Source organism: Phalacrocorax aristotelis, chromosome W (genome assembly GCF_949628215.1).
Source record: "Phalacrocorax aristotelis chromosome W, bGulAri2.1, whole genome shotgun sequence".
Taxonomy (NCBI): domain Eukaryota; kingdom Metazoa; phylum Chordata; class Aves; order Suliformes; family Phalacrocoracidae; genus Phalacrocorax; species Phalacrocorax aristotelis.
The window spans coordinates 5,828,995-5,855,901 of NC_134310.1; the positions used below are offsets into that span (position 1 = coordinate 5,828,995).

General features: G+C 64.8%; 6 protein-coding genes and 1 long non-coding RNA gene across 9 annotated transcripts in view; 3 read left to right on the forward strand and 4 right to left on the reverse strand.

Moving 5' to 3' along the window:
- The window catches only part of CHAF1A (chromatin assembly factor 1 subunit A), a 62,388-nt gene extending 52,812 nt beyond the window's left edge, over positions 1–9,576 (reverse strand). The window contains exon 1 of the mRNA XM_075077835.1: positions 9,564–9,576. The gene's annotated coding sequence lies outside the window, so the exon portion shown is untranslated. The remainder of the gene's footprint in view (positions 1–9,563) is intronic.
- The window catches only part of HNRNPM (heterogeneous nuclear ribonucleoprotein M), an 86,961-nt gene that overhangs the window by 33,763 nt on the left and 26,291 nt on the right, over positions 1–26,907 (forward strand). The window lies entirely within an intron of this gene.
- On the forward strand, positions 151–4,399 carry STAP2 (signal transducing adaptor family member 2; the record flags this gene model as incomplete). The annotated part of the gene is given in 10 exon segments (XM_075077614.1): positions 151–276; positions 607–678; positions 1,686–1,730; positions 2,507–2,628; positions 2,764–2,908; positions 3,094–3,171; positions 3,708–3,840; positions 4,103–4,155; positions 4,157–4,316; positions 4,392–4,399. Coding segments are annotated over 10 exon segments (942 nt in total), but the record flags the coding sequence as incomplete, so codon positions are not given.
- Positions 4,932–9,677, reverse strand: FSD1 (fibronectin type III and SPRY domain containing 1). Of its 3 annotated transcripts, XM_075077859.1 has the most exons (13): positions 9,594–9,677; positions 8,735–8,830; positions 8,492–8,623; positions 8,311–8,412; positions 7,775–7,797; positions 7,445–7,566; positions 6,782–6,991; positions 6,510–6,608; positions 6,210–6,369; positions 6,041–6,120; positions 5,681–5,932; positions 5,426–5,514; positions 4,932–5,310 (listed from the first exon to the last, which is right to left on the reverse strand). In XM_075077859.1, exons 1-13 carry the CDS (start codon positions 9,603–9,605, stop codon positions 5,200–5,202), a joined length of 1,488 nt encoding a protein of 495 aa, XP_074933960.1. In that variant the 5' UTR covers positions 9,606–9,677; the 3' UTR covers positions 4,932–5,199. The 3 variants fall into 3 exon arrangements, with proteins under 3 accessions (XP_074933960.1, XP_074933962.1, XP_074933961.1); XM_075077861.1 differs by lacking the exon at positions 7,775–7,797 and having other exon boundaries at positions 9,608–9,671; XM_075077860.1 differs by lacking the exon at positions 7,775–7,797 and having other exon boundaries at positions 6,782–6,921; positions 9,594–9,667.
- SHD (Src homology 2 domain containing transforming protein D) lies at positions 13,541–16,843 on the reverse strand. The gene is made up of 6 exons (XM_075076810.1): positions 16,410–16,843; positions 15,632–15,722; positions 15,315–15,527; positions 14,914–15,052; positions 14,043–14,162; positions 13,541–13,809 (listed from the first exon to the last, which is right to left on the reverse strand). The coding sequence occupies exons 1-6, from the start codon at positions 16,638–16,640 to the stop codon at positions 13,623–13,625; spliced, it is 981 nt and encodes a 326-aa protein (XP_074932911.1). The 5' UTR covers positions 16,641–16,843; the 3' UTR covers positions 13,541–13,622.
- On the reverse strand, positions 17,925–24,208 carry YJU2 (YJU2 splicing factor homolog). The gene is made up of 8 exons (XM_075077102.1): positions 24,116–24,208; positions 23,480–23,580; positions 22,906–23,050; positions 22,413–22,547; positions 21,872–22,053; positions 21,218–21,338; positions 20,080–20,245; positions 17,925–18,944 (listed from the first exon to the last, which is right to left on the reverse strand). Exons 1-8 carry the CDS (start codon positions 24,137–24,139, stop codon positions 18,859–18,861), a joined length of 960 nt encoding a protein of 319 aa, XP_074933203.1. The 5' UTR covers positions 24,140–24,208; the 3' UTR covers positions 17,925–18,858.
- LOC142049407 (uncharacterized) lies at positions 24,297–25,008 on the forward strand. The gene is made up of 2 exons (XR_012657708.1): positions 24,297–24,391; positions 24,822–25,008. It is a non-coding gene; the product is annotated as an uncharacterized LOC142049407 (long non-coding RNA).

Below are 26,907 nucleotides of genomic sequence, written 5' to 3' on the forward strand. Positions count from 1 at the left end.
CCGGCACCGGGGACGGACGGACACACGGACGGGAACCCGCGGCGGGGGGCGGGGCAGCCCCGCACCTGCCGCACCGGGGGGGGGACGCGGATACAGAGACCCGCACCGGGGGCCTGACACACCCCCCGCCCCCGCCGCCCCGGGACCGCAGGGCTCCCCCCCGCTTCCCGGCGGGGCTGCCGGGCGCCCGGTGCCTGCGGCGGCGGCGGGCGGGGATGGCCCCGGCCCCGGCACAGCTACGAGGGCTTCGTGGAGAAGCGGGGGTCGCGGGACCAGGTGGGCCGGCACCTCCCGGGACCGACCCCCGGCACCCCCGGGATCCCCGGACCGAGCCCCGGCAACCCCGGGACCGACATCCGGGACCCCCCGACCGAGCCCTGGCACCCCCGGGACCCCCCAGGACGTCCAGTCCGAGCCCCAGCATCCCCGGGACCGACCCCCAGCAACCCCCCGGACCGACCCTCGGCACCCCCTGGCACTGACCCCCCTCGGGACCGACAGCCGCCCCCCCGGTCCCCTCCGCCGCCCGGGGCTGTCCCGGTGCCCCCCCCGCAGCCCCCGGTGCCGGTGCCCGGTGGCGGAGCTCAGTCCCGTCCTGCCCCGCAGGGCTACCGGAGGGTCTGGGCCGGGCTGCGGGGCCTCACGCTCGCCTTCTACGGGGAGCCCCGGGACTGGGAGGTGGGGGGGGGGGCCTCCGGGCAGCACCCCTTGGCAGGGACCCCCGGGTGGGCTGCCCTGGCCAAGTCCCTTGAGACACTCCCAGTCCAGGACCCCCTCGTGGGTTCCCCCCCAGACTGAGACACCCATTAGCCAGGACCCCCTCAGGGTGGGTACCCCTAGGCTGGGCTGGGACCCCCAGTACATCACACCTTTGGGTGGGACCACGTGGGTTCCCCCATGATGGGGCAGCCCCACCCCCACCATGATCCCCTGGGGCTGGAACCGCAGGATTGGGATTCCCCCCCAAAGCTGGGGCCCCAGAGGACCCCTAGGACTCCTGGGCCAGTACCCCCTCTCAGTGGGCTCCCCCAGGTGGGACCCCCGTGTCTGGGACCCCCTCAGGATGAGCATCTCCACCCTGGTACCACTGCGATGTCCCGGGGCTGGGACACCCGAGGTGAGACCCCTGGGATGGGAACTGTGGGTGGGATTCTCAGGCCCGGGCCCCCTCAGGGTGGGACCCCCAGGGTGGGATCCCTGGGACCTCAGAGATGCCCCTGGGCCAGGACCCCCTCAGGGTGGGCTCCTTTAGGATGGGACCCCCGGGGGGGACCCCCAGAGGGGATCCCTGGGACCTCAGAGACGCCCCTGGGCCAGGACCCCCTCAGGGTGGGCTCCCTCAGGGTGGGCTCCCCCAGGCTGGGACCCCCAGGACAAGAAACCTTTGGGTGGGACCGGGTGGGTTCCGCCTAGGCTGGGACCCCAGGTGGGTTCCCCAGGGCCAGGACCCCCTCAGGGTGGGCTCCCCAAGGTGGGACCCCTGGGCCAGGACCTTTGGGTGACACTGGGGGGGGGGGTCCTCCAGGCTGGGAACCCCCCCCATGGGGGTGAAGGTAGGAGCCCAGGCTGGGGCAGGGTAAGGGGCAGGGGGTCAGGGTGGGGAGTGGCCTGGGGGGGCTGAGGCCTGGCGCACTCGTGGCGGTGGAGGCGGTGCGTGGGTGGGGCCCACGCTTGGGTGCCCCCAGCCCCTGGAGGTGCTGGACCTGGGCGAGCTGGTGGCGACTGAGGCTGTGGGGATGGGAGGTGATGCTGAAGGTGATGGGCACACCATGGGGGGGCACCGGGGGGTGCTGGGGGCACAGGGTGGTGGAGGGACATGGTGGGCACCAGGCAGGGCAGAAAGGGGGCTGGGGGGCGTAGTGTCCTTGGTGGGGTGTTGGGGGACAGAGTGGTCTGGGGGACTGGGGCTGTGGAGGGGGGTGCAGGTGGGGGACACGGAAGGGGACACGCAGGCATGGAGGGGCAGAGGGGACAGGGTTTGGGGGCTCAGAGGGACACGGGCATGGGGGGGAACAACGGTCAGGGCTGGGGGACATGGAGGGCAGCGGGGACAGGGTTTGGGGATGGGGGCACTGGGGGGCATAGTGGGCAGGATTTCAAGGGACAGGGGACAGGGGCCATGGGACGGCACAGGGGGCAGGATTTGGGGATGGGGCCATGGGAGGGCACGGGGGCAGGATCTGGGGACAGGGAGCCATGAGGGGGCACAGGGGGCAGGATCTGGGGGTACAGGGCATGCAGAAGCAGAGGGGTGGGGTTATGGGATGCAGGGGACAGGCTTAGGGGGATTTGGAGTCTGGGGGGGCCACAAGGGGCAGGGTATGGGGACACAGGGTGCAGGGGAGAGGCCAGCCCCATGTCCCCCTCCCTGTCCCAGCAGGTGGGGAGTGGGGAGCACAGGAGATGTGGCAGGGATTCATCCTGACCATGGCACGGGGCGCTGGCCCCCAGGGGGTCACAGCAGCGGTGACCCTACCATGCCCGTCGCCCTGCATCCCCCCTGCAGATGAAGGTGCCCACCGACCTGGCAGGACTGCAGGGCTACCCCCAGGTCCCCCACCATCCCCGGGTTCCCCGCCACCCCGGGTCACCCGCTACCCCCAGCCCTCCCAGCCCCGCACTGCCCCTGTGAGTCAGGTGGGTCTGGGGCCGTGGAGGGGGTCTCCATCCTCACTGGGATGTGCTGGGGAGCAGCATGGCTTGGGTGGCGTGGCTGGGGGTGGCCTGACATGGCCACGGGTGACAGGGCAGGGCTGTCCCCAGGGTGCCCAGCTGCCTCTTCGAGGTGACGTGCCTGGAGGCCGAGCAGCTGCTGAAGCGGGGCGCGGGCGGGGGGATCATGGTGCTGCGCCCTGGGGGGCGCAGCCGGGGTGTCTCCATCACCACGCGCCAGGAGATGAACGGGTGAGCGGGGGGCACCGGTAGGGGGACAAGGGGTGGGTGGCACTGCGGCACGGGTCCCTGTGTGAGCTGTGTCCCCTTGGGCAAGGGTCCCCATGCGAGGGGTGTCCTCCCAGAGCGAGGGTCCCTGTGTGAGGGGTGTCCGTGGGGCGAAGGTCCCCATGCAAGGGGTGGCAGCCCCCACTGACACAGCCCTGGGTGCTGCTGAAGCACAAGGTGAACCATGTGGACCAGGGCTACGTCACTGACACTGATACACCGTTGAGTGACGTGGGACAGAGCTGGGCTGGCCCTGGGGACAGGGATGCCCCCTTCCTGGGGACCCACCGGAGCCCCTAGGATGGGCCCCACAAGAGCTGGGACCCCTGGGCTGCGAGTCAAGGGATTGGGACCCCCAGCACCTAGGGCACTTGGGGCCTAGGACCCACAGGGACTGGTGCCCATGGGGTCTGACAACCCCAAGGCTGGGCACCCCCCAAAGGGCTGGGACTCCTAAGGGCTGAGACCCCCAAGGGACTGGGGCCCCTAAGGGCTGGGACACCCAAGGCTAGGATCCCTGGGAACAGGGACACCCAAGGCTGGGACCCCTAAGGGGGTGTGACAAAGGACCTGGGACCCCAAAAGGACAGGCACCCCAAAAGGGCTGGGACACAAAGGGCTGGTACCCCTAATGGACTGGGACACCCCAGAGGGCTGGGATCCAAGGGGCTGGGACTCCCCCAGAGCCCAGGAGCTGTAGGCAGGGAATGGGGGACTGCAAGGGGGGGACAAATGGGGGTCCCCGAGTGATGCCACGTCCCCCCCAGTATCACTGCTCCTCACTGCCCGAGGTGGGGCAGTACTTTGTGGAGAGCAGCAAGCTCAGGCTGCAGCCCCCGCACCGCGAGTACAGCCTGTGGCTTGGGGGGCCAGGGCGGAGAGCTACGGGGGCTCAGCAGGGTCTGGGGGTCTTGCAGGGTGGTGTTGGGAGCAGTTATGGGTGGCCAGGGTGGTGAAGGGCATCTGCGGGGGAGTCTTTGGGGTGCCTGGGGGTTGCTGGAGAGTTGCATGAGTGTTGGGGTGACTTGGGTTGCTGCGGGATGGTATTGGGGGCACAGAGCTGCTGGGGTGTCACATCTGGCATGGGAGGTCGGGGGGGGGGTGTTTGGTGGTGTCAGGGGCAGGCAGAGGATCCATGACAGCCCCCCCCACTCTGCTCCAGAGCTCATGGAGATGGATGGTGAGAGCAGGGAGGAGACCCAGGGGGGGTGTGAGCCCCCCCTCAGCTGCTCCTGCACCCCAGCCCTGTGGCCTCAGTTCACTGAAGCCATCACTGAGCCCCTGTCACCCTGCACTGCAGCCCCCGGGGGGGGGCTGGGGACCTTCCCCCCCATTTGGGGCCATCCGAGATGAGCAGACCTGCATGAACAAGCAGGGTGAGGTTGGCTGGGCTTGGGGAAACTGAGGTAGGGAGGGGGCACCCCCACGGTGAGCCTGACCCTTCTCCACAGGTCAGTGAGACCCCCAGAGGTAGGCTGAGCCCTGCTGCTCCCTCATGACCACGGTGGGGGGGCAGGTCTGGATGCCTGGCAGGGGAGAGGCCTGGAAGAGGGGGAACAGGAGGGGGTGCCAGGACCCGGACGCCTGGGTCCTCTCACCAGCCCAGGGGGGCAATGGGGATGAGTGGTGGTCCCTCTGCGGGGGCTGGTGGGGGGCAAGGAGGGGGCCTGAGTCCTCTGCCCAGCTCACCCCCCCGGCCCCATGGTGCAGGCATGGTGGAGGAGCTCACCTGGCAGCGCCCCGAGGGCTGGGGTGGCACTGGGGTGGGGTGCAGGCAGCACAGCCCAGGGAGGGGGCAAGCAATGGACCCCCAACCCACATATTTGGGGGGCATCACCCCAGGCACCATCCCAAATAAAGACACTGCCCCGCTCGGCCCTGTCCCGGCTCCTTGTGCTGTGGGGGTGGCACCGGCAAAGCCCCTCCCCCAAATCCCCTTCCCCACCTCGGGCTGGTGCCAGCCAGCGCCCTGTGCCCCAGCCACGGCCACGTCACACCTACATCCCAATTTATTCTTCAGGCCAGAAGCAGCTCTCAATGGTGAGGGGTGACGTGCCCAGCCCGGTGCCAGCGATGGAGGGGTGGCACAGAGTCGGGGTGGGGTCAGCTGGCGGGGCTGTGGGTGCTGGTGCACCCCAGCTCTGGGGGCTGGCACAGCCCTGCCAGTGCAGTGTATGGGGGGGGGTGGGGTCTGGGGAGGTGGTAGGGGGTACATTCAGTGCTCTTGCCTGGGGGGTGCCCATGGTGGGGGGCACGGCTCTAGGGCAGGCTGGCGTTGGAGCTGCTGGCCGTGCTGTTACGTTTCTGGAGGCATTTCACCGCGCTGGGCACCTGCAAGCCCGAGGAGACATGGAAGCTGCCGCACCAGACCTGTGGGCACAGAAGCGTGGCTGGGCTGGGGGGGAGGGCAGGCACGGGGATCGGGGGGGGCTGAACCCCCCAGCCGGCAGCCCCAGAGAGCTGCGCAGCTCTGCCTGCCCCTTACCGTGAAGGCTGGCAGCACCGGTTGTGTGAACTTGGCCTTGAAGGTGTGGAGCAGCTGCTTGGTCCTGGCGTTGTAGAAGGACAGGAACCCTGCGGGCACGGGGAGGGGGACAAAGAGGGGGCTCACAGGTGGGGACAGGGCTTGCAGACCCCCAACACAGTGTCCGTGGTGGTGGCAGTGCCTATGATGGTGGCAGTGCCCGCGGTGGTGGCAGTCCCTGCGCCCATCCCTGGCACTGCCCCGTCCCCCACCCACCTTCGTGGAAGTTGCAGTAGACGCCGATGCAGTCGGGCACGGGCACGTCCAGCACCTTGGCCTTGTTGGCGTGCTTGGCGCTGAAGCTGACCTGCAGCCAGTTGTTGAGGTGGAGGCACCAGGAGGCCGAGGTTTTGCCCAGCTGATCGAATTTGCCCAGGCTGCGATATGCCACCCCCACACCGAAAGCTTTGCTGTCCCGGTCATACCGCACCTCCCAGTAGTGGTCATCGCCATCGATCAGTGTGTCACCTGTGGGCATGGGGCACAGCTCTACCTGGTGCACCCACAGGGTGCCCTGTCCTGTCCCCAGCCCTGCCAGGTCCCCACCAGTACCCAGTGGGTGCCCCTGGCTCTCACCCAGAACCGTGTAGGACTCGGCGGTGAAGCGATCTCTGCCCCCGCGCCCCGAGGGCATCCTCTTGGGCGACTGCACCACCCTAGGACAGATGGACGCCGGCAAAGAGGGCTGGGACGGCATTACCCGGGGTGGGGACAATGCTGGGGTGACAAAGGGGGGTGACATTACCTGGCAGGTGAGTTGGCGGGTGAGGCCGTCCTGCCCTTGCCATCCTTCTCGCGTGCCTTGACGTCCTGCACCTTGCCGCCCGTGGCATCCCACTCCACGCTGAGCTCCTCCACCCGCAGGTTCTGGTGGCACGTGCTGGCGTCCAGCCGAAACATGAACGCTGGGGACAGCCACTGTCAGCGCGTCCCCCCCCTCCCTCGCCTGGCACCAAGGTGTTGTGGACCGCTGGCACGCTTGGGAAGGGGCAGCCTGGGGTGGCATGGGGTGGGTGACACATGTTCTGCCACCCCCGGTACCCACCTCTCGTTTCCAAAGTGACCGGCTCGGAGAACTCGCCTGCTACAGCCTTGTTACATGCCCGTACCCGAAAATTCATGTACTTCATGTCAAACTTCAGCCCTGCGGGTACAGCGGGGTCACAAAGTCGGGCATGGTGGGGCATCATGGCCCCCATGTCCCCTGCAAAGCCTGGCACTGCCACCCAGCCCCCTGGAACAGCCCCAGACCCCTGCCACCTGCAGTGCCTGCTCCCACCCCGCACGTTTGGGGCTGCTTTTGCCCCGTGCCCTCACCGGAGAGGGTGTACTCGGTGCCCTTGATGCCCTCGACCACCATCCAGGGCTGGTCCTCCTTGGCACGGGGTGGCCCCTCGAAGTTGGTCTTGCGGTACTCCAGCACGTAGTGGTCAATCTTGCTGTCCTCGTCAGGCATCCTCCAGGCCAGCGTCACACAGTTATCGGCCACCAGCGACTCCGCCAGGTCGATCTCAGGGGTGCTGGGCACTGCCCATGGGAGTAGCCGTGCCAATGTCCCCCCACCGCTGCAGCCCTGATGACAGCCAGGGTGTCCCCAGCACCCCCAGGGCACCCATAGGTCCCACGGGCTCAGCACCCTAGGGACCCCATGTGTGGCATCCCAGAGACCCTGGGCATGGTGCCCGCTGCACCCCCAGGCACAGTACCCAAACCCCCTCATCCCTCCATCCCTGGCACCTTCTCGCCCCTCTGGATGGGTGTACCACAGGGTGCCTGAGGCCTGGCACCCCAGCTCCTCACCCCATCCCCTGGCACCCAGCGCACCCCTTAAACCCTGGACCCCCATCCTTGCACTGTCCCCTTGCCAGGCTGGCACAGCCCTCTGTGCCCCCCGCACTGCCCTCCCCTTGCGCCGGGAGAAACCCGGGTGCCGTGCCCTGTGTCCCCGTGCCCCCGTCACCCGCTGCCTGCAGGCGATACCTGGCAGGAAGGCGAGGGCCTGGAGCAGGCGGCGTTCCTGGGCAAAATCCACCATCAGGTGGCTCATGTTGTCGCTCACCTTGGCCTTGAGCGAGAGGCGGAAGGCGGGTGCCATTGTCACACTGCACGAGGGACACGGGGCTGAGGGTCAGCGGGGCCGGGAGCCAGACACCCACCCAGCCCTGACTGCTCACCCCCTGCCCTGCGTGGCCGTGGGGAGGTGGGAAGGGTGGGCAGGGCCACCCCAGCACCCACGGGCCACCAACCGCGGGGCCCTGGCTGGGAAGAGGGTGGGGGTTAGTGGGACTGGGGGGCACGGGGGTGCCGTACCTATCCTTGATCTGTTTGGCAGCCTTGCGAGCGCAGAGGAAAAGAGGAGGAAAAAAAATAAGCAGGTGAGACAGCAGTGCCAGGAGCCAGCGCGGTACAGCGTGCCCGGACTCCTGCTCCGGTGCCAGCATGGCAGAGCATCCCCGCTGCAGTACCCCATGGCACCGCATCCCCGCCGTGGTACCCCAGCACCCCTGCCGCAGCACCCCCATGGCGCAGCATGCCATACGCCTGCCGGTGTCCCCCGTGTCCCTGCCATGGTGTCCCCTTTGTCATGGGAAAAAGGGGACACCGAGCGGCTCTGGGCAGGTGGGGGATCACCCCGGCAGGGGTCTCTGTGCTCCCACCCAGCCCTGCAGCGGGCACAGCCAGCCCAGCATTGCCCCAGTGCCCAGCACAGAAAGAAAGGAGGGTACCTGCCCAGGGTGAGCGCAGCCCCAGGGTGGCATTGACCAGCCAGCAGGGGGGGGGTCAGGACACCCCTGGCATGGGAGGCAGCCGGTTGGGGACATCCCCCTGCGCCGGCGGGGACGCACCTGGGGGAAGTCGTGGTGGTTGGCCGTCTCCAGGGCCTGGTTGGCCGCTTCCAGCAGCTCCTCCGAGCTCTCCAGGGCCTTGGCGCAGGCAGCCAGCTGGGCCTGGCATGGGGAGGGGAGAGGGGCAGCGGTGGGCAAAGGTGCCATGGGGGTGGGGGGGTCACGCAGGGTGGGCGCTGACCTGCAGCTCATAGGTACGGCTGGCGCGGTCCTGCTTGATCTTCATCAGCATCTCATCCTTCAGCTCGTCCAGCAGCGTGTACAGCGACTGGAACTCGCCCTCCAGGTCCTCCTGCGCCCGCGATGAGTTGGCCTGGTCAAAACACCATGGGGGTGGGGGGGTCAGCAGGGTGACACACCACCCGAGTGTGGGACCCCGGGGTGGGAATGGGTGTCCCAAAGGGGAGGGCAGGGTCCTCAGTACCTCCACATTCTGCATCATCTGCTTGAGGGAGTAGATGAAGTTCTGGATCTCCTCATTCTTCACGGCCAGGGTGGTGATGATCTTCCGCAGAGCCTCCTGCCCGGCCCCCCCCGCCCCTGGTCAGGCCCCCCAGTCCCCACCTCCCCTCCGCCCCCCCCAGCCATCCCCCCACCGTTCCCCCACTCCCCACCCCTGCCGGGCCCTGGGGACCCAGCGGCCAGGGCTCTGCTGGCATGGCGGGAGCGGGATGACTTGGCAAGTGCGAGTGTGTGTGTGTGAGGGCTGAGCGAGGGCAGCGAGGGGGACATCCGTGCACCCCTCCTGCACCCCTCCATCCCTCCTGCACCCCTCCATCCCTTCTGCCCTCCCTCCTGCTCCCATCCGTCCCTCCTGCACCCCTCCATCCCTCGCTCCTGCTCCCCCCCATCCCTCTGGCACCCCTCCATCCCTCCCTCCTGCTCCCCTCCATCCCTCCTGCACCCCTCCTGCTCCCTCCTTCCCTCCTTTGCCATCCCTAACCCCTGCATCTCTCCTTCTTCCACACCTCCATCCCTCCTTCCTCCAGACCTTCATCCCCTATGATCCTCCTTCCTTCATCCCTCCTTTTCCATCCCTCTGTTCCTCCTTCCTCCATCCCTCCATCCCCTCTTCCTCCATCCTTCCTTCTCCATCCCTCTGTTCCTCCTCCCTCCATCCCCCCTCTTCCTCCATCCCTCCTTCCATCCCCCCTTCCTCCCTCCCTCCCTCCCTCCCTCTCCATCCCCCCCTCCTCCATCCCTTCGTCTCCCTCCCTCCATCTTCAACCCCCCCATCACCCGCCCCCCTCGCCCCCGGCCCGGCCCGGCCCGGCCCGGCCCACCTGGTCGCCCATACCGGGCCGGCGCCGCCGCCGCTCGGCCCCGCCGCCACCAACAAAGGGGGAGCGGCGACCCCGGCCCCGCCCCGCCCCGCCCCGCCCCGGCTCCGCCCGGCCGCGGGGCACGACGCGAAGCGTAGTCCGGCTGCAGGGAGGGGCTGGGGGCGTGGCCTCGGGCCGTGCCCCGCGGCATGCTGGGAGATGTAGTCCGGGGGGCGGGGTCTGAGGAATCCCCCCGGGACTGGGCCCCGCCCCTCCAGCAAGGGGGAGCCTCAGACCCCCCCCCCGGAAAACCTGTGTTTCCCCACCCCCCACCCCCCCCGGGGAGGGAGACCTGCTGACACCCTCCCAGTGCAGCACCCCCCACTCCAGGGAGCCCCCTGGGGCCGGGACACCCCCACCCCAAGGCAGGGGCACTGCTGGGCCCCCCGGGGATGGGGCACAGGAGCCGCAGGCGTGCTGTGGTGGGTGGCAGTGCCACCCTGGTGGGTGTCTCCCAGTGCGGGACCCCCCACCCTCCCAGCTCTCCCTGCAAGGCCATGCTGGGCCCCTCCAGCCCACTCTGGGGTCAGGATGTGTCCCCTCCCAGGAGGTCCCGGCCGGGGTCCCCAGGTGGCACGTCCCTGCATGTGGGGCCAGGTTGGAACCAACCCAGGACCTCTCACCCGGGGTGAGGGCCCGTGGAGGTGCCATCCCCTGCCCTTGCTCCAGATGGTGTCCACCATCCCTGTCCCCATTCCTGTCCCATCCCCGTCCCCATCCCTGTCCCTGGCCCCATCCCTGTCCCCATCCCTGTCCCCATCCCCATCTCCATCCCCGTCTCCATCCCTGTCCCCATCCCTGTCCCCCTCCCCATCCCCATCTCAGTCCCCATCCCCATCTCCATCTCTGTCCCCATCCCTGGCCCCATTCCTGTCCCCATCCCTGTCCCCCTACCCGTCCCCACCTCAGTCCCCGTCCCCATCCCCATCCCTGTCCCTCTCCCCTGGCCTGCGCAGCGCGGTGGCAGGAAGCCGTGGTGTCACAGCGAGTCAGCCTGGGTGACGAGGGGCCACAAGGCTTCGGGGACAGCGGCACTCTGGGGACAAGGACAGCCTGGGGACAAGGGCCCCTTGAGGACGCAGCCCCTCAGAGAGGCGTGGCTGGGCTGGTGCTGGCATGGGGATGTGGGTGCTCCGAGTCCTCGGTGTCCTCCTTGGTGGTGAGTGGGGGGACAGGGCTGAGCGGGGACACAGAGGGGACAGTGCCTAGGTCCCCATGGCCAGGCTGTGGGGTTGGGGACAGGCTGTCTGGGGGCCACTGAGGGGGCAGGGGCTCAGGCTGGCCCCTGTGTGATGGCCGGGGCAAGGGGGCATCTGTCCTGAGTGGGGACCAGAGAGAGGTTGGGGACCAGAGTGGGGACAAGAGAGTGGGGACCAGAGAGAGGTTGGGGACACAGAGGGAGGGACAGACATGGGGACAGGATGGGGACAGGTGGGTGGACAGAGATGGGTGACATGTCTGTGGTGGGGGGGCAGGACAGAGGCAGTGGGGACAGATATGGGGACATGGGGAGGGGACAGGATGGGGTCAGATAGCATGTGTGGGGACAGGATGGGGACAGAGGTTGGGGTGGACAGGAAGGGGACAGACATGGGTGGACAGGATGGGGACAGAGGGACGTGCAGTGTGCCTCGTGGCTGGAAGCAGTGGTGAGGGAGGACGTGCAGGCAGCAAACATGGCTCCTGGTCCCCGAGGTGCCCCAGTACCCTCAGCCCCATGGGTGGCCCTTGGGGACCACCGAGGTGGTGGGTGACAGCCCGCCGTGACCCCGACGTTGTCCCCGGCAGCAGGTGCTCTGCAGGTGAGCCAGGATCCAGGCGAGGCGTGGGTGACGGTGGGTGGCGAGGTGGCCCTGGGGTGCCAGGTGCTGGTGACCGAGCCCTGGGAGATGCTGCGTATCGAGTGGGTGAAGGACGTGGGGCACACGGTGCTGTGTGACGCCCGCCTGTACCCCACCGCCTCCACCGCCCCCACCACCCTGGCTCCCTGCCTACCCCGCCTTCACCTGGCCTGGCAGCCCCCCTGTGCCACCCTCAGCCTCCACCAGGCACGGGGGGACGATGCGGGGCGCTACCTCTGCCGCATCACCCTCGAGATCCCCCGCCACAGCACGGCCACCGGCAACGGCACCCTGCTCAGCATCAGCACAGGTACCCGGGGAGGGGCCCTCGCTCTGCTCCGTCTCCCCAGGAGCCTTGGCGGGATCCGTGCAACATGGTGCCATGGTGGGGGGTGAAGGGGTCCCTGGGAGGTGGCGTCACCATGGGGGTTAATGGGGTCCATGCAGGGAGATGCCCGGAGGGTTCAGGGTGGCTGCAGTGCAGGAGGGATGGGGACAGGGATGGGGATGGGGACAGGGACAGGGTTTGGGACACCCTGACTCCGCTTTCCCCTCGCTGGCAGCAGCTGATGGAGAACATCACAGAGGTAAGCATGGTTTTGCTGTCCTCACTGTCCCCCCCATGCCAGAGTCCATGTGCCTGGGTGCCAGCGGTGCCAAGCTGGTGGCCCCAGCCGGGTGTGTTTGCAGAGCTGGTGTGGGGCCTGGTGGGGGCCCTGGGGGGCACGGTGCTCCTCCTGGGGCTGGCTTTCTTCGGTCACCGGTGCTGGCACAGGAACTCAGGTAACGCTGTCCCCAAATACCCCGTCCCCATTTGCCCCTGTGCCTTTCTGCCCTGTGCCTATCCTACCCCAAACACCCCCAAGCCCCTCTCCCCCCCAGATAGCCCACACCCACCTCCCTTGTACTCTGCCTCATGGCCAAATACCCCTGTGCCCACCTGCCCCACGTACCCCTGCAGCCCAATACTCCCTTGCCCGTACCCCCCCAGCCCACTGCACCCTGCCTGCTCATCGGGGCTTACCCCAGGCACCTCCTGGGGCTGGGGGCACCCAATGGGTCCCCCAGGGGTCTCACAGAGGGTCCCCCGGGGCTGTGTCAGCCACCGTGCTGTGTCTCGGGGGGACAGTGTTGGCCATGCCTGGCCCTGCGCCCCTCCAACACCCACTGCCCCCCCAGACACAGTCATCTACCTGAACATGCTGCCTCCCTCGGTGCGGGCCCCCACGAAGCTGTTGCCAACCCCGGAGTGAGAGAGAACAGCATGTACTGGGAGGGGGCTCCAGCGGGCATGGGCCCCCCCAGAGCCCCCCAGCCCTGAGAGGATCCATGTCCCGGTGTGCTGCCGATGCCCGAGCTGGCGGGGCAGGGGCACCTCCCCCCACCAAGCTCTACCTTTCTGCAAGAAAAGCCCCCAAAAAGCTGTTTGCAGCATCCTGCCTCCCGCTCGCTGTCTTCTGTGCAGTGCCCACAGCACCCACCCCCGTGGCATCTGGTGCCCCCCCCAGCACACCCAGCGTGGGCAGCTCATGTCTGGTGTGCCGGGGGGTGGGGGGGTGGCGTCTGGCTGGGAGACAGCGGGCTTCTGGGCCCCCCCCCCCCCCCCCCCGTTTCAGGAAAGCTGCTCTGCGGTCCGTGGCCTCGTTTCTCACTGGCACCTGGCTGCGCTGTGCTGACCACACAGGAAGCACTCGCTCCCCCGACATCGTCCCCCCGGGGGGGCCTAGTGCCATCATCCTCCCCCTGCCATGTAGGCAAGCTTGTGTGAGGCTAATGTGGGTGACCCTGAGCAGTGTCACCCCCACGCTTTGTCCCCAAGGCCAGGTCCTGCGGTGGAAGGAGGGGGGGACATCCAGACACCTCACCTCGCCCAGTCCCCTGGGGTGGGAGTGGGTGCAAGGGCAGGAGCCCATGTGGCGGGACCAGGACGGGAGGGGTGGCAGGGCCACCACGTTGTCCTGCCTGAGGGTGTCATGCCTTCCCCCAGGGGCACCACAGAGTTGAGCCCCAAGAGGGACCAGAGCGTCGCCACGCCAACACGGCACAGAGCACACAGTGGGCAGGGGCTGCGCATCAGCTTTTAATGGGGGTGCTTCGCTGTGGGACCAGGGTGGGGGGCACAGCTGGGGGGTGCCCAACAGTGCTGGGCTCACAGGGGCTGTACGGCCACGGGGTAGAGCAGGGAGAGGTGGCGGGCACCACGGACGGGCAGCGCCCGCGCTGTGTAGTGCCGCACAGCCTCAGGCACCGAGGGGAAGGCGGCCCCGGCGCGGCCCAGCATGAAGTGCTGCTCCCGTGTCCGCGTGAGCTTCACGTGCACGAAGCCATGGCTGCTCCTGTGGGTGGGGAGGGGAAACTGAGGCACCAGCACACGGTCTGGCCGCCCTTGCATACGTGGGGGTACAGCAACATGGATTGTGGGGGGAACACGCAAAAGCTCGCCAGCATGTGGATGCAAGTACCATGCTCAGAACCCAGCCCCTCTGCCCAGGCATTCCCTGTGACCCCCTCTGAAGCCTGGGTTGTCCCCAGGGCCGTCCCTGTGCTCCCCCAGCAGCCCCATGCTCACCTGAGCGAGAGCGAGTAGTCGTCGGGGCTGGTCTCGCAGTCCCGCACCAGGAAGCTGCCCTCGCGGCACAGCGCCAGCAGCGTCTCGGCGCCCGCCCGCCCAATGGGGCCGTGGTACCACCTGCGTGGTGGCATGTATCACACCGGCACGTGGCACCCTGGGACATGGCACCCCACCACACAGCACTGGGGGCCCCAGGACCCATCTGCACCGTGAGGCACCCTCCATGCCCTGGGGCACTGTCCCCACCACTTGGACCCATCAACATTGCGGGGCACTCTCTGTGGCACGGGGCACCCATCCACACTAAAGGGACCATGGGGCATCCTCCACACCATGGGGACCCACCCATGCCATGGGGCACCCAACCACATCAAAGGGACCAACCACAGCCCACGGGACACCCTCCATGTCATGGGGACCCATCCATGCCACAGGGCACCCAACCACGTCAAAGGGATCAACCACACCCCATGGGACACCCTCCACATCATGGGGACCCCATATGCCATGGGCACCCTCCACCCCATGAGGATGCTCAATGGCAGGGGTACCCATCCATGCCACAGGGCACCCAACACCATGGGCACCCATCCATGCCATAGGGCACCCAACCATGTCAAAGGGACCAACCACACCCAACATGGCACCCTCCACACCATGGGGACCCATCCATGCCATGGGCACCCAACCACACTCCACAGGGCACCCTCCACATCATGGAGACCCATCCGTGCCATGGGGCACCCTCCACACTGTGGGGACCCATCTGTGGGGGACCCTCCAACCCAGAGGGCTGCCTCCATGCCACAACGTATCCTGGGATGTTGATGCCACCCCATGGAGGAGGGACCCCGCCCCCCAGACTCACGCCTGCTTCTCCAGGGGCAGCGAGGTGTCCACGTGCCTGGGGCTGGGGGGGCAGCCCAGCCGGGCGCCTGTAGGGGGCCGAGGGGGCCGCGGCAGCTGCCGGGACAGGCTGGGGGAGCGCTCAGGGCTCTCGAACTGCACTGTGGGGCCAAAGGGAGGATGTCACCCCACCGTGGGGTCCCAGCACCCCTGCCTGCTGCTGGGGGGCACCTCTCAGTGCCAGCACATGAAGGAACATCCCACACGTCCCTGCCACAGCTCTGCCTTGCTGCGGTGTCCGATGGGTGCTGGGGGATGCTGGGGGGCCCAGGGGTGGTACACAGGGGTGGTACCCATGGGAGCTGGGGGATGTGGGGCTGGGGGACCCAAGGGTGGCACCCAGTGCCCTGGGGATGCTGTCACCTGCGAACGCCCGCGAGATGTGATCCTTCTTCCACTCCCAGGGCTGGTCATACTCATCGGCTGGGCGCTCGTCGTCACGGGGCAGGCGGCTCTCCCGGGCAGTGGGCACCCCTGGGCCCTCCCCTGCCGTCTCCCACTCCTCGTAAGGGGTGTCGTAGAGCTGGGGTCCCTGCCGCGGCCTTGCCCGCCGGCCCTCGCCCTGCCGCTGGCACCCTGGGGACAAGCAGGGACATGGCAGGGACAGGATGAGCGGGGGTCCTGGCCGCAGGACCCCCACGGGGCTGGGTGCAGGGGGGGTTGCCCAGGGTGTCACCCACCTGTGGCCTCGCCGGACTCCTCGCAGCCACCCTCGGGCGCTGGGTCCTGATCCCCCTCGAAGGGCTCTGAGTACTCGCTCTCACCGGGGCCCTGTGGGCGGATGCTCTGGGTGGGACGGGACCCCCCACTGCCCCCCCCAGGTCCTCAGTCCCTGGGTCGCCTCCCCGGGACCCTGCAGGCTCCCCCAGGTCCCTGATACGGATGTCCCCAGCACTTTCTCCACTCTGTCCCACCCAGTCCCTTTGTCCCCCGACACCTTTCCCCTTCCCGCTCTCCCAGTGACCTTGCCACCCCCAGCCCTCCCCCCAGTTCTCTCTCCCAGTGACCCCAGCTCCTCCTCCGAGTGCCCCGCTGCCCCCCCCCCCGACCCCTTGGCTCTCCCTGGTTCCCCGTGGTACCCCCAGTCCTTCTCCCCAGCCCCTCTCACTCCCCGTACCCTGTTTCCCATCTCCCCCCCAACCCCTCTGTGCCCCCAGCTCCCCCCGGTCCTCGCTCCCCCGACCCCCCCACTCTCCCCCGGCTGCCCCACTCACACCTCTCCGGTACACCCTGGGTCCTGCTCCCCGGAGCCTCCCGGTCCTGCTGGTGCCCACCCCGGTTCTGCTCGCCGGTGCTCCCGGAGCCCCTCGTTCCTCCCCTCAGGCCCCCTCCCCCCGTTGCCCCACTGCACCCCCCGGTCCCTTCGCCGCCCACCCCGGTGCCGACGCTTCCCGCCGGGTCCTGCCCCGCTGACCCCCCCGGTACGCGCCGCTGCCCGCCGGCGCCCCCCTCTCCTACCTGCTCCAGGCGGCGGGGGCCGCCCCCCGGCCCCGCGCCCCCCACCCGCACCAGCCGGTGCCGAGGGGAGGCAGCGGGGCCGCGGAGGGCAGCGCCGGGGGGAGCGCCGGGCGGGGGCCCGCTCCCGGTGCCGGTGGGGCGGCGCTCGCCGCCGCTATAGTCGGGCTGGGGCGGGCGGGGGGGGGAGCGCCGGGCCCCCCGGCCCAGGTACTCCCGGAGCCACTTGGCCATGGCGGGGCCGCCCGGCACCGGGACCGCGGGCGCGCCGGGACCCCCCCGCCGCCGCCGCCGCCGCCGGGAGCCGCTTTGTGTCGCCGCCGCGCGCGGCGAGGACCGGAGCCCCCGGCCCCCCCCCCAACCCCCCGCGCCCGCCTCTCCGGGGGGGCACCGGCACGGAGGGGGGGCACCGGGATTGGGGGCGAGACCCGCGGGCGGGGCACCGGGAGGGCAGGGAGTACCGCTAGGGGAGGGCTGACCCCCCCCCCCCCCCCCGCGGTGACGGCGGTCACCGGGACCCCCAAGTGACACCGGGACGGCCCCCCCCGCGTGGGACAGCGAGAGAAGTGGGGGTCACCGGGACCCCCCGGGCTATAGGACACCCCCACGCCCCTCTGGGCTCCCGGGGCTGCCCCCGGAGGGGGGAAATCGGGGCACCGGGAAAGGGCTGAGGGGGAACAGAGGCAGAGGGTTTTGGGGGTTCTAGGGGAGGAAGATGGACCCCTCTACATTGCAGGGTCACCTGCATCCCCCCAAGGAGCCCAACATGGTGGGCAGTGGGCCCCGCCCCCGCCCATCCCATTGTTTTGGGGGGGGACCGTCAGGGACCACGCTGGGTGGGTCAGGAGGGCCGGGGGCCCCCAACCATGCCCCGACTTGGCTCTTGGTATTGTCTCTTCCCAGAACAAAGGTCCCTCTCCCGGTATCCTGGCCTGGTGCGGGGGGGTGCAGTGAGCCGGTGGGGGGGCACATGTGTGGGATCAGGACACAACTGGGGGGACCCTGTGGCCAGGCCCCCCTGCCCCCAGCTTTGCCAGCCCCACAGAGCGGCTTCTGACAGACCCCATGCAACACAAACCCCGGGGCTGAGCCCGATATTCAGCATTAATATTTGAAGAGGCTAATTACAACGCACGTGCAGGGAATGCTAATTGGGATGGGGGGAGCAGCCTTTTCTCCCCAGCTCTCAGAAACACGACCCCCCCCAGCCCCTGGCCCTGCAGCCCAAGGCACAGAGCCATTTGTGAGGCTCTGAGAGAGGGTTAATTAGCGCAAAGCTGCTCATCAATTAAGAGCTGGGTGTCTCAATAAGGAGGAAATCGAGAGGAGATGAAGAGCCCCACACCAAGCCGTGCCTGGGACAGGTGGACACCCCAGGGTGGGTCAGTCCTTCTGAAGGGTGTGTGGACCCATGTCATCGGGGTAGGGGCCCTTGGGGCTGCCCCTGCCAAACCCACACGAGCAGGACCCACTGCTTGTGTACAAATTACTGTTCTGGAAGATGAAGAGGCAACCAGCTCTGACACATCCAATTTATTACCAGGTCGTGGCTGCCGGTGAGCCGAGCAGACCCAGGCGCTCTACGAATGGCGGGGTTTGTCACCAAGCTGCCGGGGTGGCTGGGGCACGGGAGGGCATGGGAAGGAGGCTGGTGGCAGGACAGCTGGGACGGCCCTGTCCCTGCAGCGGGGACTAGATGAGCCCCCCGCCACGTGCGTGCTGCAGAACGTGTCACCTCTAACAGTGAAACAACGGGGGATTCAGGCTCACCCCACAAAGGCAGGAGCTGAGCCCCACAGGGATGGGTCAGGAGACATCCAGGGCCGGAGAAGTGGTGGTGACGGTTCCTCCCACGGCAAAAGAGGGGCGCTGAGCTCCTGCCTTCCCCCTGCTCCCTGCAGGGACGCAGGGCAGGAGGGAAGGCCCTGAGGTCCCTTTATTGCCATGGGAGGGTCAGTGAGTCACGTACCCAGGCCCAGGCATGACCAGCGTGGTGGTGAGGGGAGTGGGCACCACCAGAAGAGAGAAACTACGTGGTCCCGGCCGGCCCCGGTGCTTTCAAACACATTATGGGTGCAGAGCTGGGAGGTGTTGTGCTCTGGAAGCTGGGTTTGGGCACAGCCAGCCTGGAACAGCATCAGGGCTTTTCACCGGCTGCGACGCAGCAGTGGTACCCTCCTCCCAGTAAGGTGTCTTCTTGACTGGCTCATCTGGGTTCAGGCTGCAGGTGGTGTTAGCCAAGGAGGGTGGCTGGGGTCTCATCCCCATTGCAGGATGGACACACACCCCGGGCTGGACAGGTGAAGATGCTGGGACTCCAGATGGCCTGGAAACCCCGCTGGGCCTGTTGGCCGTGACGCCAGCTCTGCGCTGGGGCTCCAGAGAGCAGCTGCTGTCAGCTGGGAGGGGGGAACAGCCCACGATCCCTGCTCTGGGCTGGCTCGGTTGCTCATCAGTCACTTGTGCTGTCCTCGCTGTCCGAATACGCCCCCAACAAGCCGAGAGAGGACGTGGTGCCCGTTGCTGTGGGAAACGAGCCTGGAAGCCGAGCAAGAGAGCAGACACCATCAGGTAGGGCCCTCCCCATGCAAACCCCGCTGGCTCGGTACAACCAGCCGCGTGGAAATGCAAGCCTGCCTCGCCACTCCGGCTGCTCGCAGCTGGAGACAAGGCAGCCGGAGCCAGAGCCTGAGCAGTGCCTCATCCCCCGGCCTGTATCTTGATGAGGACAGCAAGGTTAAACCGGGTGGACAAGGAAACCCTGCGCCCCCTCGGCTGGAGCCTCCTGATTCTGCCTTGTGGCAATGGGAGGAAGCAGCAAGGTTGGCCCAAGGTCTGCAAAACCCCCTTCTCCCTCCGCAACCCCCTGGGAGATTTCAGCGACTGGAAAAGAGGAGAGGAGCCAGCTCTTGGCTTTGACTATGCGAGCTGTCAGCTGCAAGCGCAAGGCAGCGTCACAGGCAAATAGCCCTGTGCCAGCGCAGAGCTGAGCCCTTGAAAGATGGGCAGCTCCTCCACCGTAATTTGGCTGAACAAACCTGCCAGCAGCCAGGAGCAGGTGGCTGGGGAAAGCAGATCAAAAATGGGGCAACTACAAGAGCTGTCCTTCCCCAGGAATACCCTGAGGACAGAGGGACTTACTAAGCCAAAGGCTTAGGACCAATCAACCCAGAAGCAACCAATTCATCAGTTCCTTCTCCAATTCCTCTGGCTTTCTGGGGCAGTGAACTATGAGGTAGGTGCTGGAAAGCCTTTCTGCTTGTTTTCACCACTTCTTTAAAGTTTACAAATTCCGATGGTTTGGCAGGTTTTATAATAGGGCCCCAAACCAAAGCAATTTTCTTTCATATTTCATATCTCACTGTTGTGATGGTTCCCAGCATTGTATCTGTACACAGAGGCACTGTTTTGAAGCTTCTGGCCCTGACAGTCTCTCTCCAAGGCCCTGGCTTACTGCCAAGGGCCAGGAAGGAGCCTCTCCTCCATCGGTACATCTCCTGTAAACAGGGACAACCCCCTGTTCTTACACGGTCATGGTCCCATCTGTCCCACAACAAGGACTTGACCCGAGAGCATTCAGGCTCTGAAGACAGAGCTAAATGCCGCTTGGGTGCTGCCAGACACCTCCCAGATGGCCCAGCTCAGGCCACCCCAACCCCATGTGAGCAGTTACCGGTCTTGGCCGTGGTGCCTTGGTTCTCTGTCCCATTACCCAGGGCAGGACCCGGCTTCTGCTTCCTCACTGTGACCAGCCCGGCCAGCTGGGACTTGGTGTTCAATTTGCCCACACTCCGCTCCCAGCTCTCCGTCTTCAGCTTCTTACTCTGGGGCTGAGGGTCCTGCAGAGCAGAGCGCTGGTGTTAGGGTGCTCCGGCCTCAGAGGGGAGGCAGAGGGATGAGGGAGAAGGGAGTGGTAAAAACAGCAGCACAAAGCACAAAAGACATGAGGACAGCTGCTTGGAGCAGCCAAGGGGGGTATTCTCCCCCTGCAGTGCCTGGCACAAGCTAGACAAACAACAGGGGTATGGATCTAAAGGCTGCAGCCCTAGGAGACAAACGTCCTGCTGCCTGTGACAGCTAAATCTAGCCTTGCACAGCCACGCGCTGGCCCTGGGATGACGAGGAGCCAGATGCGTGCCACAGGGCTGCAGGACCTCTGCCAGCCAGGACCGCGTGCCTGCAGGTGGTCCAGCCACCGAAACAAACTCCCCCAGGCATGAGGATTAGTGCTGGGCCAGGGAACATCGCTCAGATTAACCCCAGCCCGGCTTAAGAGATAGGGAACCTTTGATTCATCCAACTGGACAGAGGTCCCTGCAGACATGGATCAACATTGGAGAGCAGCGGTGCAGGGGCCTGTCTGCAAGGATAATCCCTCCCCTGCAAGTCAGGCACTGAAAGCTCTTTTGTTCTGAATGTCTTCAACACGGACAAAACAGAACCAAAGGAGGGGCTGTCCCAGGCAGTGGTTTCATTGCTGTAATTTTCAGAGTGCTGAAATTGTGCCTGAAGCACGACCAAGGCATAGGCGAGCGCGTCCTTTTCGGGCTGAAAGGGAAGGCACATCCTGAGCAAGGACGGGCGCAGGTCCCTCCCAGCCTTTGTCAGCAGACACGATCTAAAATCACCAACTGATCCCTGTCTCCTTTCAGCTCAGTGCACAGGGACACAGGCTTTCTAAACTGCTCATGCGTGACAGGCATTAGGACTCTAGCATTGCAGGGACAGAAGAGACAACACGCAGCCCAGGACAGTGGATTTGGTCTGGGGGAAGAGCTGCGGTGGGTGGAAGAGCCTCTGACTCTGCTCACCTCCTGCAAAATATCTGTAGGTTTAATCTTCTCCACAGGCTTCGTGCGTGATTTCACAGGCTCTTCGTCAGAGTCAGAGTCTACCAGCAGCCGCCGGTTCTGGGCCTGCTCCAGCATAGCTCTGCAAGGAGAGAGGCCATGTGCAGAGGGTTAGAGCTCGCTCTGTTCCACCGCCATGCCGAGCGGTGCTGGCCGCGCACAGTGCCTGTGCTGTTTGCTCTATGGGGAGCCTTACAGCATCAGTGCAATGGGATCCACCTTCTCAGGTGCTCTTTAAGAAGTCATGTTCAAAGCAGTGCCCGATAGCACTGAGATCCGCAGGCTCAGCCAGGTGCAGAAACTCCCTCTCCACATGAGGATGCTTCTCAGGGGGAGTCAGGCCCCTGCAACAGTCCGGATCTCCCCACCAGTGACACCAAAACCCCTCTACCTCCACCTCACTAAACACTTTGCCATGACGAACAGTCCCCAACCTCCTCACAGCCTGCTTAGGACTACATCCCATCCACACAACTCCTGGGAACTCAGGCCCCTCAGGCAGGGCCTTCTCTTAAGTGCTCTTGGGGTGCTGAGGAAGGGGTGAGACGCAGCTCTGCCTGGCCAGGGCCAGTATGGCTGATTTCACATCCCCGTGAATGCTTCCAGCCCACTCACTTCATCTCTTGCTCATCATCTTCTTGCTCCTTGCGCTTCTGCTCCTCCTCATACTCCTTGTACTGCTTCAGCATTGCCTCAAAGTCCACATTTGCCTGGCGCTGGTTGAGTTCCTTCAGCTCTTGCAGGTTCTCCAGAACCTCCATCTCCAGCTTGGAGTCCTTGGTTCGGTTCTCCAGGACCTGGGTGACCAGAGGGAAGCCAGGTTATGGGAGGTAGCTCAGCCTGCCAGCCATCTCAAACACAGCCTCCTCCTGCCCACAGTACAGGGCAGGAAGCACTAAGAGGATCATCACCATCCTCATTTTCGGGTCTTAATAGGACAGGAAAAACTGGGGCAAGGTGCAGCCTGTCACAGGTTCCAACACAGGAGGAAACCTCCTCAGGGCAGAGAGTTGGCTCTTGCCTGTCCAGAGCACAGCAATACCCCAGGAGCTTGAAGAACTAAGTCAACAGTTACAAATTCACCTGCTTTGCTGGGGAAAGCCAGCCAAGGCAGGGGAGAGGTTTGTGTTCTGCAGAGAAGGGCACATTCTTGTACCTTCATGGGATTGTTAAGCTCTTCCTCTTCCCTCTCCTTCTGCATTCTTTTCTCCTCTTCCTCCAAGAGCTTCTCAGCTTGGAAGTTGCGAGTGGCGCCATGCTCCATGGTGTAGTCTGTGTTCTCAGGGTCTGTCTAAGGAAGAAACAAGACAGTAGAATCATTGTAGCAGGGCAACTCTGCTCCAGCCATCCTGTGTCTGCTTCCAGAGCCACATTCAAACGTTTCCCAGTTTCATTCACATCACAGAGCAGACAATCAGCCATGGCCTTTTGTTGTGCTCCAGCTGATGTGCTGCAGCCCACGGATGGGTGAGACATTTCAGAACTACAAACAGCCATGAAAAGGGAAGATACACCAAAAAGCCCAGGCTCAGACTAGGTCTTTGCTGGGACACCCCTTCCCAATGGGGTCAGCACCCCATCATATCCACAGACTGCATGCATGGCCTCCCCAGAAAGCGAGAGTGCAGAAAATACGGAACATATTTCACCTTGAAAGTGATCTCTGCCAGGCAACGTGTGCACTTGATGTAGAAGCGGAAGATGGGAAGTCCCAGGTACACCTCATTCTGAACTGTCTCCTTACGGGCGTTAAACTTCTTCCCCTTATAGATGTATTCACCACATGTCTTGCATCTAGAGAAGGGGAAAGAAAAGCCCATAATACATCAGAAAATGGGAACACAGTGACGAAGAAGAGTCCAAGTGATTTTCAGGTGGTGTGAGCCCACATTCACAGAATCATAGAATGGCTTGGGTTGGAAGGGGCCTTTGGAGGTCATCTAGTCCAACCCCCTGCAGTGAGCAGGGACATCTTCAACTAGGTAAGGTTAGGTTCTAAGCAATGGTTATTTTCTCCTTTGGAAATTCAGTACCTACTCTTATAAGAACCCCAAAATCACTCACAGTGTCTCTTCCCTCTCGCTTACCCTTTTCCCTCTGATCTGTGTCGCCTCTAACTGCTGCTGGCAGCAGCTCCCCTGCTGCATATGGAGGTGAAATGATTCCTAAGCAAACTCATCTCTTCTAGAGCTGCCTCCTTCTGACCAGTATGGCCCCTCTTACCGCATGTTGAAGGGGGCCATGAGCCGCACCACATACTGTCGGTCCTTCGGGAGTTTGAGCTTTGGGATCTTAGCAGGATCGAAGTCCGGCGGGTAGTATTTCTACAGAGACAGAGCAGAGGCGTGTGTGCGCTGGGCGCGGAGTCACCCAGAGGAGCGTGAGCGGCGGCAGGCGGGCTCCCAGCTGCCACACCAGCCTCGGGCATCATCTCCGTGCACCAGGAGCCAGCGTGTCCCTACTAATCACGCATGTGGTGCCAAGCACCCCGGCCACGACCGCCCGCCAGAGTCATGCCCTGGCGTCTGTCTGTCCGTCCTCGCCCCCAGGCCCCACAACCCTTGCATGATTTTAGGCCTCAACCCTCCGGCCCCTGCCAACCCCATCCGAGCGCTGCCGGGAGCCTCAGCCTGGGGATGCCCCTCCACCGACATCCCCCTCCCAGCCTGAGAGTCCCCTCAGGGATCCCTCCCCGCCTCGGGACCCCCCTAGCCGAGCAGGGACCCCCCAGCACACCCGGTTTGAGGACCAACTTCAGCGATCAGGGGACCCTTCCCAGGACCAGCCCGGCCTGGGGACCTCCACAAACACCCCCCCATCCCCCCTGCCAGAGAACCCCCCCCGCCCCCCCCAACTCACGTTCAACACCTTCCGCTCCGACATGGCTGCGACCTCCCACCACCACCGGTGTAACCCAGCAGCTGCCCTCCGCACCGCTCACCACTTCCGGGAAAGTAGCACCGCCTCCCTCCGCCGCTCATTGGTGCAACGAACCACAGTTTGGCTGTTCCTCGCTTGTTACTGGCTCGCTCTGCCGTCCGTCAGCGTGCTCCGCACACCGACAAGAGTCCGCCGATGCGCCGCGACCCGAGACGAGGTTCCGGGGGCTCTGTCCACTCCGCTGGACGCTGCGAGGTGAGGAGCTGGGCGGGAAACGCCTCTCCCCATATCTTACGTTATTATATAACATATATATATCTCTAATATTCCATGTATATGTTATTCTATACCATACATGTTATTATATAACATATATATTATTATATAACATATGTAATATACTGTATTTTCTTAATATATAATATTAAGGTAAAGATTAGGATAAAATAATTATTAGTTTATAATTCTTTATTCTGCGCTCATTCTTGCTTAAAACTGAGGATTCAGAGTCCTTCACTTAGGGTTTATTGTTTTGAGCTCATAGCTGACAGTTTCTTACTCGGGTTATAGTTTATGACTGTATTTTGTAAAAAAATGAGCCGTGAGCGGTGAAAATTTCCTGCAGGGCTCTGTTCTGAGGGCGGAAAGAAGCACATAGGGGTGAAATTGGGGTTTTTCCTCTCAGACAGCAGTGCTGAATCCTGTCCCTGAAGGAAAAACCCGGGGGGAAGCCGGCGGCTCCTTAGCTTCCTGCCACATCACGAAGCTGACTCTTCCCTGCCGCCGATCAGCGACACCCAGCTGGGTCACAGACTCGCTCGTGGGCGTTGTGTCTATGCATTAGTCAATAAACAATTGTTTTATTTATTCAATTCGTGTCCCTGTACCTTTGCAGTTAGTAAAAAGTGCCGCGAGGGGCTCCTGGAGCGCCCCAAGGCTCCTTGGCCTGCTGGGACAGCCCCGGGGCCCCCCAGACCCCCTGGATGTGGGGGCGATGGCAGAGTGGGGCCCAGGCAGGAGGAACGGCCTCTCCCGGCTGACCTCCCGCTCCAGCGCCCACCGGGAGGTGCACTTGGCCATTTTGCCCTGCAGGACATGTTGGGAGAGGTGGTGCCGCAGCGCGAGGCATCACCACAGGGCATCACCAGAGGGCTCTGCCAGGACACCACAGGGCTCTGTCTGTCCTGCCCCGAGGCGTGTCTCTGCCCCAGACTCCCCTTTTTCCCTCACATCCCTTCCTGAGGACCCCGCTGGTTCTCTGAGCCATGTTTTGCCCCCAGGCCCTCTCCGGGCCTCCCTATACCCATTGCAACACCTGCCAAGCTCCTCCTTGTGCCCCACTGCCCTCTGTCGCTCCCCAGGACCCCTCTGGCTCCCTCACAACCCTCCTCCATCCTTCTTCATGCCCCAGAAGAATCTTTTTCCTCTCTATGCCACCTAGGATGTCTCTGAGTCCCTCTGTACTCTCCTCACAGCATCCCCAAACCCCCTCGTCCCCCTGTAGCCTCCTTCAAAGCCTCTCATGACCCGCTCTCGGACTCTCCTCGTGCCCTGACGCTGTGTGTGTGCCCTCTGCTCTGTCTGGGACCCCCATTTTGTCCTTGGAGCCCCCCCAGGACCTCTGTGCTGCACACACTGTGGCTGTCTGGAGGTACAGGGTTGACTTTGGGACCGTGAAACAGGAGGCAGCTGGTTTTGAAGACAGAAAGGGGCCCTCTGGGCACAATCATCCAATTTAGGTGCGGAGACACTCAGCAAGAACTGGACATAGCATGAGCGGAGGAGTGTGCGTGTGCAGCAATCCGTGGGCTGAGAGCTCTAATCCTGTCAAAGGTCACAGAATCATAGAAGCATAGAGGTTGGAAAAGACCTCTAGGATCATCAAGTCCAACTGTCAACCCAACACCCCCAGATCTCCTAAACCATGCCAGGAAGTGCCACGTCTACATGTTGTTCGAACACCCCCAGGGACGGTGACTCCCCCACCTCTCTGGGCAGCCTCTGCCAGTGCCTGACTGCCCTTGCAGTACAGAAATTTTCCCTAATACCCAACCTAAACCTCCCCTGACGCAGCTTGAGGCCGTTTCCTCTCGTCCTGTCACTGGTGACTTGGGAGCAGAGACCAACCCCCCCTCACTCCAGCCCCTCTCAGGCAGCTGCAGAGAGCGAGAAGGGCTCCCCTCAGCCTCCCCTTCTCCAGGCTAAACCCCCCCAGCCCCCTCAGCCGCCCCCCAGCACACTTGTGCTCCAGACCCTGCCCCAGCCCCGCTGCCCTTCTCTGGACATGCTCCAGCCCCTCAAGGGCCTTCTTGTCCCGAGGGGCCCAAACCTGAGCCCAGCATTCGAGGTGGGGCCTCCCCAGGGCCGAGCACAGGGGCCCCATCCCTGCCCGGCTCCTGCTGGCCACCCCAGTGCTGACACAAGCCCGGGGGCTGGTGGCCTCCTTGGCCACCCGGGCACTGCTGGCTCATGCCCAGCCGGCTGTCAGCCAGCACCCCCAGGGCCTTCTCCGCCGGGCACTTCCCAGCCCCTCTGCCCCAGGCCTGGGGCGTTGCCTGGGGCTGGTGTGACCCAAGTGCAGCACCTGGCACTCAGCCTTGTTAAACCTCACACAATTGGCCTCAGCCCATCGATCCAGACTGTCCAGATCCCTCTGCAGAGCCTTCCTACCTAAGGTCCCTCCACCAGCAGCACGCTATGTAATCCTGATAACCCTTATGAATACTAGTATACTGTCATCATCCCCTCAGGCCCCGCCATCACCCCCTCAC